This window comes from Anolis sagrei, chromosome 2, assembly GCF_037176765.1.
Source record: "Anolis sagrei isolate rAnoSag1 chromosome 2, rAnoSag1.mat, whole genome shotgun sequence".
Lineage (NCBI taxonomy): Eukaryota > Metazoa > Chordata > Lepidosauria > Squamata > Dactyloidae > Anolis > Anolis sagrei.
This window is the reverse complement of record NC_090022.1, coordinates 184,610,117-184,623,385: the sequence shown is the minus strand read 5'-3', so window position 1 is coordinate 184,623,385 and position 13,269 is coordinate 184,610,117. Positions and strand designations below refer to the sequence as shown.

The 13,269-nt window shown below is 41.7% G+C and overlaps 1 protein-coding gene across 3 annotated transcripts in view; it reads right to left on the bottom strand.

The window, feature by feature from the left end:
* The window catches only part of LRP1 (LDL receptor related protein 1), a 439,797-nt gene that overhangs the window by 99,921 nt on the left and 326,607 nt on the right, over positions 1-13,269 (bottom strand). For all 3 annotated transcript variants that reach the window (XM_060763011.2, XM_060763013.2, XM_060763012.2), the window contains 3 exons: positions 5,445-5,649; positions 3,843-4,007; positions 295-539 (listed from right to left, as the gene is read on the bottom strand). In XM_060763011.2, the coding sequence (XP_060618994.2) occupies positions 295-539; positions 3,843-4,007; positions 5,445-5,649 (615 nt within the window). The remainder of the gene's footprint in view (positions 1-294; positions 540-3,842; positions 4,008-5,444; positions 5,650-13,269) is intronic.

Below are 13,269 nucleotides of genomic sequence, written 5' to 3'. Positions count from 1 at the left end.
CTTCAGCTTTCTATGTAGGGAGATGAGAGAAGCCTCCCACAGGATGGTAAAACATCCAGGCGTCCCCTGGGCAACGTCCTTGAAGACAGCCAATTCTCTGACACCAGAAGCGACTTGCCATCTCTCAAGTCACTCCTGACACAGAAAAAAAATTGTAGAAGAAAAGGCCTCCAGTAAGCACCCTGAAAGCCTAATTGGAGTTGTGAATGAGACAAACCACAGCCTGCCTTTCTACTTTCAGAAAAGTCCCCATGGCTTTTTCCTCATCCTCTTTTCTCCCTTGTCACATCTCACCTTGAGGTTGGCGGGAAGGATGATAGACTTGTAAGTCAAAGGGCTGAGTGTTGGTTCTTTGCACCACGGTGACATTGTGGCCTGTCCATTTGTTGGCCTTGGCCAGGGTATTTGTGCGCCAGTCAGTCCAATACACCTCACCTCCATAAAGGGTGACGGCAAAGGGGTGTGACAAATACTCGTGCCCTCGCAGCACCTCAATGTGACCTGTGCCATCGTAGAGAGCTGAATAGATGGCATCCGACCTGTGGAACAATGGGACAAATGAATGTCTCTATTGCTTTGACCAGGAATAAGATGCAAAACCATCAAGTCACCCTAAGCAGAGGCTCTGTGTGTGTGTGTGTTCAGTGTATGAGGACAGGAAACCAATCTTTCTGGATGCCTCTTCTCACTAACCAGAAAAGAGAAGCAATGCAATAGTAGACATGGTAAAGCAGATAAGAAGCAAGGAAAGAATTTGTCTGAAGGGATACAGGGGGAAATGGGGGTTAGGAATGTCTGCTTAGAAGCAGATTTATTCATAGATATGGTAAGTTTGTCATTTCAAGAAGAAAGCTAACATATCCATATTACATTGCTCTTGATCTGCACGAATGCTAGGCCTACCCAGTTTGGGTCCAAGTTACCTACAGGATCACCTTCTCCCATATAAACCGCCCTTAGGACACTGGCGACCGTCACCCAGAGGACCTTTTCATTGGCCGTCCCAGGACTGTGGAATGACTTGACAGAAAAACTCTGACAACTAAATCAGCTGTTAGAATTGAAGACCGATCTCTTTTAGCAGGCCTACCCAGTCCATTTTTAACTATGAATTATTAACTCATGTCCTGTGTTCATTGCATTTTAATATTTTGTTCTGTGCATTTTAATATATGTATTTTACATGTTTTATGATAATGCGTTTTTAACTATGCTGTACCCTGCCTTGAGTCTAAAGGAGAGGCAGATAAGAAATATAACAACAACAACAACAACAACACACATACATTAAGGGGATTTATAATATTACCAAAGAATTCTGTATAACAAGCAAGTAATTTAGTATACTGGACAAGGAAGTTATCATGTATACAAATGCCCACATGTTTGCATGCATCAAATAGTAACCATGGAAACAATTAATAAAAATTGAGATTTTATTGCAAGTATAGAGATATTTGGAAGGTGGCTATGAGAGGGCAGGGTTTTCTGTGATAGCTCCCTTCACTATGGAATAGTTCCCTGAAGGAAGCTTACATGGTGTTTTCTTTGTTATACACAGTGTCAGATAAGATTGTTTATATTTTCCATAGGTCTCTGGACAGCTTTAATTGCCTTGGTAGTAATTGCTGCTGTTTACTCTGATGATGGATAGTTGTAGGTGATACATCCCTTTGGATAAATACCTGTAATATATGTATATGGTTTCAATGAATAGGACATTAAAGGTAAATGTTTCCCTTCAACATTAAGTCTAGTTGTATCTGACTCTGGAGGAGGTGTTCATCTCCATTTCTAAGCCGAAGAGCCAGCATTGTCCACAGACACCTTCAAGACCATATGGCTGGCATGACTGTATGGCGCGCTGTTACCTTCCCAATGAAGAGGTACCTATTGATCTACCCACATTTGCATGTTTTCAAACTGCTAGGTTGGCATAAGCTGGGGAGCTCATCTAGTTCGGTCAGCAAGTTCTACAGTTTAGCGGTTTAACCTGCTATGCCACCGCGACACCTAGGACATTAAATAATGTCCTAGTAATGAGACGTGGAGGATTTATGTTTTTATTGGTTTTATTACTTATTGAATCTTATTTATGTTAAATGTTTTAACTGTTTTTATATTATTGTGGGCATCGAATTGTGCCGTCTTGTAAACTGCCCTGAGTCGCCCTTGGGCTGAGAATGGAGATATATAAATACAGTAAATAAATAAATAAAAATAAATACCCTAAAATTAAATACTCAGATTATATATGACTTGGAAGCTAAGCAGCCTAAACCTTGGATAGTACTTAATGGAAGACCAATTAATACCAAGCAATGTGCTCTATATTTCAGAGGAAGGAACTAGCAAAACTATATCTGGGTAATTCTTGTCTAAGAAAACCCTATGAAATTCATGGGGGTAACCGTAAGTCAATAGAAAACCTTAAGGTGTGTCGAATGTCCATGTATGTACACATGCAATTTAGAGAGAGAGTGATTGAGTATGTTTTTGTGTGTTATGTTTTGCACATTGCTTTGGGCTTGCTTCTGAATATGTTTAGCTAACTAAGCAAACTAACTACAGCTTACCTAAGGCAACAGGCCCAAGGGGTCTACTACTGACAGAAAAAGAGTAATTATTATCCAGCAAAGGAACTGAACGCATGTAGCAGGTATACTTTGGGGATTGTATATGACAAGGCAAAGATATTTTAAACATTTCTGGTAGATGTATTACAGTGCCCTAGAATATTTAAAGTATTCATACACATTCCCTTATGATTACCATATCCTTCTGTGCTCAAAATACTGAAACAGACAGTCAGGTAGGGAAAACTACTTTGATTAAGCATGTTTTTATCAGGAAAAAAAATGATTCCACTTTATTCGCAACTATGTGGATAAAATGCTTACTTACTGAAATTGTTCTGATGTTAACCTAGCTATTGGTCAGTTTCTGAACTGTCTGTCTATGTCTTGTTGCTTCAAAGCTTGATTCAGGGCTCTCTTTAGCTTCTAAGCTTCTACCATGCACTGCACATCTCTTTGACTTGTGGTGGGTCCTACAGAGCCACAAGAATTGCCCTGGGAGTTTCCCGTGGTCTGTGGGCCACACTTTGACCACTTTGTTGTAGTATAAGCCACCTTTGACTCTCATATTGAGAGAAAGGTGGGGTATGAATGAAAAAGAGAAATAAATATCCTTTCAGTCTCAAGTAACTTCTCTTATACCATTATTTAGCTAACTAACTATGCAATATCATGTCATTTGCGTGAACCCTGTTTGGATGGTATCAGCCATACGACTAATATGGGCAAAAGGAAAATGAAGCAACTAGGAAAGATGAAAAAGCATTGGAGGAGGAATGTATTGTCGAAGGCTTTTATGGCCGGAATCACTGGGTTGTTGTAGGTTTTTTCAGGCTATATGGCCATGTTCTAGAGGCATTCTGTCCTGACGTTTCGCCTGCAGGCGAAACGTCAGGACAGAATGCCTCTAGATCATGGCCATATAGCCCAAAAAAACCTACAACAACCCAGTGATTCCAGCCATGAAAGCCTTCGACAATGGAGGAGCAGTTGCCACTAGAAATCATGGCGTAGATTATTAAAATAGGTTGTGGGCAAACTTTAGCCCTCCATATGTTTCGGACTTCAACTCCCACAATTCCTAACAGCTGGAAAACTGGGAGTTGAAGTCCAAAACATATGGAGGGCTGAAGTTTGCCCATGTCTGATCTAAACAGTGTAATTGGCTTTCAGGAAAAGAAAGGGACCAAAATTACTGCTTACTAAAATCAAAATCCAACCGCCATGCACGCCCCCCAAAATATTTGAAGCAGAGGTATCACACACCTGGCATCAATCCACAGGATGCGTTTCTCCAGGTAGTCCACAGTGAGTCCATTAGGCCAGCCACCTGAGCCGGTTTCCTTGTGAATGACACGCCGACCCTCACCACTCATGGAGGCTGCTTCAATGCGCGGGAGGCTGGCATCCCAGTCTGTCCAGAACAGGATACTGTGAAGAAAAAGAAGGGAAAGGTACACTGAACGGTAAGAGACAGCTGTAGGATGAGATCCTAAATGTCTTACTTCTGCAACACCTGAGCTCTTAACAGCATTCAAGACTGACGACAATAACACTTTGTCAGAAAATTAGGTATCAATCCTCAGATATTAGGGTATGTTCTTGTTTTTAAAGCAAGCTTTATATGAACTAAAGAAAACAGCATGAGGTACTCCTGCAAAGAGTTTATTAGAAAGGCCATGCCTTATCTCTGCAGTCTTCACAGAGGTTTTATGCACAAGGTTAACCCCCCTATTTCTTCCCATCAGGTGGGCCAGGCTCAGAAAACCGATGAGAGGATATCCCAGATATTGGCTTCTGACAGAGAGCGCAGTGATTATCTTTGTGGAGAATGCAGTCAACCTGGGGATGGGAACAGAAGGTCGCTTTCTTTCCTGGTGAATGTTTCCATGAGCAACCAATTTCCAGCAGGAACGCAGACTCCAGGGAGACTCTGTTTCCTGGTGTTAAAAGGTAAACGTTTCCCCTTGACATTAAGTCTAGTCATGTCCAACTCTGAGGGGTGGTGCTCATCTCCATTTCTAAGAGCCGGCGTTATCCTTAGATACCTCCAAGGTCATGGGGCCAGCATGACTGCATGGAGCTCCATTACCTTTCCGCAGAAGTGGTACCTATTGATCTGCCCACATTTGCATGTTTTCGAATTGCTTGGTTGGCAAAACCTGTGGCTAACAGCGGGAGAGCACCCCACTCCCCGGATTCGAACCGCCAACTTTTCGGTCAGCAAATTCAGCAGCTCAGTGGTTTAACTCGCTGTACCACCAGGGGCTCCTTTCCTGATGTTAGGAGGCATAAACCGAGTCATAAAGAAGCCCTGATTCAAGGGCCCCTTTGACTTCTAAGCTTCTACCAAATACTGTGCACACCATTTTGAGACGTGCCTTTGAAGCCCCCAGAGCCAGAAACCTAATTTCATTTTTTAAACATGAAAACTTGGGCACATTTAGTAGTTTGAACTCAATTCAGCATATGGTCCTTAATATAATGCCAAGTTTTTAACTTTGTTTGTGGTTTTTGATACATTATAACTGTATTCTCAATTCGCTTCTGACACAATAAATAAATAGGACCAGATACTGAATTAAGCTCCAAATACTAAAATGTTGTCCTTTTTGCAACATTTGAATCACAATGCAACATGTGTCCAGCTTTCTCTGAAATTATGACAGCATTTAAGCATTTCATCATTATTCCTTCAGTCCTCTACTTCTTCCCATACGAGGAAGTAAACATGGGACAGCCAGAAAGCTAATTTGGACAGGAACCTAAAGAAATGAGCAGCTTCAGTCTCCTCCACTGATCTCCAGCCCTGCTGCCACATCCAGAATGTCAACAGTGCTCCTCAGCCCTTTGTGCTCAACCACATACCCGCATCGAGGATCCAGGGCGATAGCACGGGGGTGCTCAATGTCCCCAGCCAGCAACGTGCTCCGCATGGTCCCATCGAGCTTGGCAACCTCAATCTGGTCCAAGTTGCTCTCGACCCAGTAGATATTGCCCGCAATCCAGTCCACAGCCAGTCCTTCTGGGGTAGCTAGCCCATACTGGATCACCACTTCAAAGCTGGTGAGTGCTGTGGGAGGGGAAAGAAGGAAGGAAGCAAGTCAAGGAGATGTACCTGCTGAACAAAACACTGGTGGCAACTCATAATGGAAATCTCATACATTGTGGTGGAATAATTTGCCCCACAAGCCCTACTCTAGATCATAAAAACCCACACCTAGGAAAATTCTGTTGATAAAATACTTTCCAAACAGATGTCAAAGTTCACCGAGTTGGTAAAGTTGTATATGCTGAGTCTCAAATTCAAAGTCAAGATTTGTGTTCCTCTTCTACCATTTTTTAGACTGAGGCAGCAAAATATTCTGTATGAGCTCTTGAAATGACTTCAAGTCTTCTGCATTTGCATCACTGGGAGATATATATATATATATATATACATATACATATACATATACATATACATATACATATATATATATATATATATATATATATATATATTGTTGACTTTTTGTCAGCTCCTGTCAAGTCAACTTTTGACTTATGGAAATCCTACAAATGAGAGCCCACAAAGGCCCCTTCCACACTGCCCTATATCCCAGGATCTGATCCCAGATTATCTACTTATCCCAGATTATCTGGCAGTGGAGACTCATATAATCCAGTTTAAAGCAGATCCTCTGATATAGGGCAATGTGGATGGGACCAAAGTCATTCTGTCATCAGCAGCCCTGTTCAGGTCTTGCAAACTCATGGTTATGGTATTTTTGATTGAGTCTAGCCACTTGTAATAATATCTTCTTTTCCTCCTGCTTTCTACCTCGCCAAACATTCTTGTCTTAACTCGCGAGTAATGTATTCTCATGATATATCCAAAATACAAAAGTTCCAGGGAGATTTGTTATAAGACCCATCTATTCATCTTTTTGATGTTCTGTATCTGCAAAACACTCCTACAGCACACCTCAAATGAGTTTCTCTCTTCCTCTCGGTTTTCACCACTATCCAGTCTTCAGATGTAAAAATTGGAAATTTAAAGGCATATACAATCCTGACTTTGATAGTCAAATAAACTTATTTTTTAACTGAGTAACGTTTGCTTCCTTCATAGCTGCCCTTCCAAGTTATTGTCTTCTTTTGATTTCTTGACCACAGTCTGCATTTTGATTAGCAAATGGATTGAGGTATTGGAAATATTTCAATTCATTAACTGCTAAGGAATAGTCAGCACTTTTTTTCATTTCAAAAACCCTATGTTGAAACAATCCAAATTAAATGACAACCCAAAAGGAAAAAAGTGCTGACTTACTTGAAAGCAATTAAAGAATTTATTTTAGTTGGAACCAGAGACTGAATTTCAACTCCAAACACATGAATGTGGGGTTGCTGCCTATAGTGTGGATTCTATTCCATCTTTTGCCTTTGAGAAATTGATTCTGGACATTCTCATATTATTTCAAAAACGTGCAAATATCATTTCACCAGAAGTAACAGTGGGGGCGTGGAAGAATTATCTATGGAGATTTGCCTTAAGGCTCGAGGGCAATGACCATACAAAATACTTCCCATTTCAAAAGTAAACAATCCACTGTCTCAGAAATATTTCTCTTTCATTTCATCCTCAAAGTCCTTCCCACGTGCCGTAATTGCCCTCTTTACTATATTTTCTTACTGCCTCTGTCCCACTCAAATGTCTTTATTTTTGCCAGAATAACCTCATCACATTAGAGAATGAATCCATTTTAAATCCGGTTGTTGCCTTATGCAAAATTCTGGGGTTTGTAGTTTAGGGAGGAGCCCTTAACAGAAACTGGATTTAAAGTAGATTAATTCTCTAGTGTGATGGAAGTAGTAGTTTGCATGTTTTATCCCAACCAGTATCTGCCTTCTGATGCTGACCTTAGTATAGAAAAGCCAAGACATAGTTTGTGTCAGAAAGTTGAGAATACAAAAAAGCAATGACTGTGATGTTAATGAAGGAGGACTACTCAAGGCTATCCCGGACCTACAAGCATCAGTAAAGGTAAAGATTTTCCCTCAGCATTAAGTCTAGTTGTGTCCAACTCTGGGGGGTGGTGCTCATCTCAATTTCTAAACTGAAGAACCGGCGTTGTCCGTAGACACCTCCAAGGTCATGTGGCCAGCATGACTGCATGGAGTGCCGTTACTTTCTCGTCGAAGTAGTACCTATTGATCTACTCACATTTACATGTTTTCCAACTGCTAGGTTGGCAGAAGCTGGGGCTAACAACAGGAGCTCAACTCATCTTGCGTCCCCTGTCCTGCAGATTTGAACCACTGACTTTCCAGTCAGCAAGTTCTGCAGCTTAGCCCCGCGGACCAGATACAAGCATTATCTTCTAGCAATGTCTTTTACATTTCAATTAATCTTTTATGTATCTATCATCTGTATCAATAAAGAAAAGTCTCCAGGGGGAAAAACCCACCGAGCAATATGTCTCCACAGTTCTCAATTCCTTTCTATTATTTTTGAAATTATTTCCCTACTCTTACAAACAAGTAAACATAAAACATACTGGGGAAATATCTTCTCTCTGAACCTTGTAGAGCAGTGTTATGGCAGAAATAGTCTATTCAGCTCTTTTTTTATCTTTCAGTAACAACAAGAGTGCTCAGGGGAATGCACAAAAACAAAACACTGAAACTAAATTAAACAACAAGGACATGAAGTGAATTACTTTAAAAAACAAGCATGGTCAAAATATTTCATGCAATCATACAGAAGAAAAAACATGTCATGCTAATAATGTCATTCTCTCAGTTAGTCTCGAAGGTGCTACAAAATTCCTTTGCACACTGATAGTAAAAAAATAAAATAAATCTGGACATTATATGACAAAAAAGCAAAACTGATAGAACAGAACCCTGAAGAATGCCATAGGCCAATGCAGAACTTGGAAACATTTGGCTGAACAGGACCGGAATTGGGTTGCTATGAGTTTTCCAGGCTGTATGGCCATGTTCTCTCCTGATGTTTCGCCCACATCTTTGGCAGGCATCCTCAGAGGTTGAGGTCTGTTGGAACCTAGGCAAGTGAGGTTTATATATCTGTAGAGCATTTAGGGCGGGAGAATTACCATATCTCATACCAGCTGAATGTTCCAAAAGAATAACTGATAATATTAAATTCTGAAAAGAGCTCCAGTGAAATCAGCAGGGTGGCACTCTCTTCTCCAGCTTGTGACACAGCATATTTGCTAGACTTTTTCAGTCCCCAAACTAGTTGTCAACCCAGGTTAGAATGGATCTAAATAACTAGTTTCATCCAAGAAGGCCAGGCTTCCTTTAAAAAACATCTTAGAATATATTTCCATTTCTAATTATGCCAACAATGCAAGAGCCAAAAGTTCAGCTTGGCAAATTTGCCAAGGAAGAATCTATGCAGCTGAACTCATTCCAGGGGCATGTTGCAGAATTAACTGAGGTGTTTACATTTTGATGCTTCTCTGCCATCTGTTCCTATTTTACTCACAGCTAGACTGCAGCCTTGCATGCATATATACACCTCTCAGAAATGCTTGGCTCTCCCTTCAACGCAGGCACCGATTATAAGACCATGGTGTTTGTACAACCCCTTGGGCTTCTAGATAGTGTGATCCTGAGAGAATATGGAAAATATGATCTGTGGGTTGCTCATTCAGCATTCCAGTTTTTAATTTAGATGAAAAGAACTCTAAGCTTGGGCAATCAACAATTTCTAGCCATGGGAAAAAAACTGTAGCAGAGTAAGACTCTTTCAGGCAGGGACTACGGCAGAAGACTAGCAGGTTGACCAAAGACAATGAGAAGCTAATAGGATTCCTGATTCCAGATATCCATGGCCAAATGAATGAGAGCAAGAAGACTCTTGTGTTGTCAAAGGCTTTCATGGCTAAAATCACTAGGTTGCTGTGAGTTTTCCAGGCTGTGTGGCCATTTTCCAGAAGCATTCTCTCCTGACATTTTGCCCATATCTATAACAGGCATCCTCAGAGGTTGTGAGGTATACTGGAAACTCAACCTGGGAAGTCAGCCATAACAGAGCACTCAATGGACCATCCTGGACATAGCATATAATTTGAGAACATAGAAATGCTGGACACTCTAACAACCACCATGTCAGACTTCACAGAGAAGCCACTAAAGTCAACAAGCATGTGGACAATTTCAAAAGAAAGGAGGAAACCATGAAAATGAACAAAATCTGGCTACTAGTATTACAAGAACATTAAAATCAGGACAGTAAATAAAGAACGACGCTAAAAATAGGGGAATTCCAGACAGGAAACAATCAGGGCCAGCTAACACCTCTCAACAAAGGATACCCACAGGCGGGACGCAGCCAGGCCTTGAAGCTGCAAGGTTATTAAATGCTAATCTAGGTGATTAATTATAACATTCACACTTGCCTCCAACAGACAAGAGTTCTCTTTCCCACCCTGGACATTCCACAGATATATAAACTTCCCTTGCCTACTTTCCAATATAGCTCCCAAGCTCTGAGGATGTCTTCCATAGATGTGGGTGAAATGTCAGGAGAGAATGCTTCTGTAACATACAGCCCAGAAAACTTACAGCAACCCAAGAAGATTCTTATTTCTAAGATTTCTGGATTTCCTTCAGCTTCCTCTGGGCATGCTAGAGTCACTCAAGGTCTCCAGTTATCCAGAATTCGTGCCTTTGGGAGGCATTAATCTGGTTAGGCTCCACTCTTTGTTGATGCAGCTGCCAGGCTGTAATTACCATTAGGGAAGCTCCAGGAATGCTAATTAACCCACATAATGATGCACATTTAAAATAAAGAAGGTATCATTAACAGAGGACTGAATGCGGCTGTTGCTGCTTCTGAGGCTGGCAATGGGACAACTAAGGGGATGAAGTAGCAGTTCATATGGAGAAGGCCCTTTCCTTCCACGCTGCTTGATTTCACTCATCCCAAAGGTCCCTTTTCATTCCATCTGTTGGGCAAGATCAAAGAACATCAAACACCAAGAGAGAAAAGGGACAAATATTCTGAAAGGAAGGGTGGAATCCCATCAGCCCTTTCTATAGATTGGAAATTTGGAAGCTCTGAGTGATGTTTACTGGGTCAGAAGTGAAGCTGGAAGGTATCTGCAGATACAGTTTTGGAGAGAATTACAGCATTTCAACCACATGGATCTGGACACTGCAATTGAAGGAATATGTTGACAAGCTGGAATATGTCCAGAGGAGGGAGACTAAAATGATCAAGGGTTTTGAGAACAAGCCCTATGAGGAGCGGCTTAAAGAGCTGGGCATGTTTAACCTGCAGAAGAGAAGGCTGAGAGAAGACATGTTGAGGGCCATGTATAAATATGTGAGAGGAAGTCACAGGGAGGAGGGAGCAGGCTTGGTTTCTGTTGCCCTGGAAACTAGGATTCATATTGCAGGAAAGGAGATTCCACCTGAACACGAGGAAGACCTTCCTGACTGTGAGAGCTGTTCAGCAGTGGAACTCTCTGCCCCAGAATATGGTGGAGGCTCATTTTCTAGAGGTTTTTATGCAGAGGCTGGATGGTCATTTGTCAGGGGTGCTTTGACTGTGATTTTCCTGCTTCTTGGCAGGGGATTGGACTGGATGACCCATGAGGTCTCTTTCAACTCTATGATTTTATGAATCAATGCTTTTTGGAAATAATCAGAGTTAAAAGATGATGGCAATGCAAAGGAAAATCAGCAGCCTATCATTGCTTTCTTCTCGGGAAACTAAGAAAGTTGTCTTCCATAGCAAATCTTTGAGATTTTGTACCAGCAGGGTTTGGGGAGGGTATTTATATTACCTTCTAGGCAATTTGGAGGTAAAAGGTTTCTCACTTAAGAGAGCCCTGCACTTAGTAACACTTGCCTGCCTTGTTGAGGGTAATGTCTCATTGAATCGGATTGCAGCTGAAAGACTGCTGTGCCTCCAGTTAACTGCCTGCCAATTACTACACAGAGATTAGAAATGCTAATCTAATTGTCCCCACGAGCATTTGTTCCTCATCAATGCGGATCATCTGTTACCTATTTAGTTATGAAGCTTCCCTGGGCATTATGCGAAGCTTCCAAGGTAAGACCCCAGCAATTGCTCACATTTTGTTATTCACTGATTTTGCAAGGAGGAGGAAGAAGAGATAAATTCACTGTGAAAGTACAGCCATTATAACTGTGGTAAAGTTATTTTGTGGTAAAGTTATTTCTTACTGCATAATTCAATAAAGAATTATGCAGTAAGAAATATTCAGTGGGTTGCTGTAAGTTTTCTGCGCTGTATGGCCATGTTCCAGAAGCATTCTTTCCTGACATTTAGCCTGCATCTATTGCCGGTATCATCAGAGGTGGAGCCCCTGGTGGCGCAGTGGGTTAAACCCCTGTGCCGGCAGGACTGAAGACCAACAGGTCGCAGGTTCGAATCCGGGAGAGGAGGATCAGCTCCCTCTATCAGCTCCAGCTCCTCATATGGGGACATGAGAGACGCCTCCCACAAGGTGATAAAAACATGAAATCATCCGGCGTTCCCTGGGCAATGTCCTTGCAGACGGCCAATTCTCTCACACCAGAAGCGACTTGCAGTTTCTCAAGTTGCTCCTGACACGACAAAAAAAAAAAAAATCACCAGAGGTTGTGAGGTCTGTTGGAAACTAGGCAATTGGGATTTATATATCTGTGGAATGTCCAGGGCGGGAGAAAGAACTCTTCTATGTTTGAGGCAGTTAATGTTATAATTGGCCACGGCTCCGGCCCAGCTTACTTGTCCGAACGTGTCTCCCTTTACGTTCCACCTCGCAGCTTAAGATCATCCGAGGAGGCCCTGCTCTCAGCTCTGCCAGTTTCACAAATGCGTTTGGTGGGGACGAGAGACAGGGGCTTCTCGGCGATGGCCCCCCACCCGTGGAACTCTCTCCACAGCGAGATCAGGTCAGTTTCTTCCCTCCTGTCTTTCAGGAAGAAACTGAAATCGTGGTACTGGGACCAGGCCTTTGGACAACAGACTTAGCAGCACTTTGGTTATGGAATTGAATTGAAATGGCATTACGGCTTTGACAAAATGCTTTTAACTTAACAATTTATCTATTGTGTTATATTGTTGTTTGCTTGTATGTATGGCATCAAATTGTTGCTGAATGTAAGCTGTCCTGAGTCCCCCTTCCGGGGTTGAGAAGGACAGGGTAGAAATACAGGAAATAAATCTATATAAATAAAAATGCAATGTTTGTTTGTGGGATTAACAGAACTCAAAAACCACTAGGTGAATTGACACCAAATTTGGACACAAGACACTTCTCAGGCCAACGAATAACCATCACTCATAAAAACACTGAAAAACACAGCAGAAGAGATTTTAAAAGCCAAAAACAAAATAATACATTACAATGCATGTGCAAAACCACATATATACATATACACAAATATATACACACAAAACACATATACACAGACTGGGCCACAGCAACGTGTGGTAGGGGACAGCTACTAAATAAATAAATTGATTAGTACTTAATAGCCTTTCAGCTTCAAGGTCTGGCTGCTTACTGCCTGGGAGAATCCTTTGTTGGGTGGTGTTTGCTGGCCCTGATTGTTTCATGTCTGGAACTAGTTTCTAACAGACCCCACAACCTCTGACAATGCCTGCCGTAGATGCAGGAAAAATGTCAGGAAAGAATGCTTCTGAAACATGGCCATACAGCCC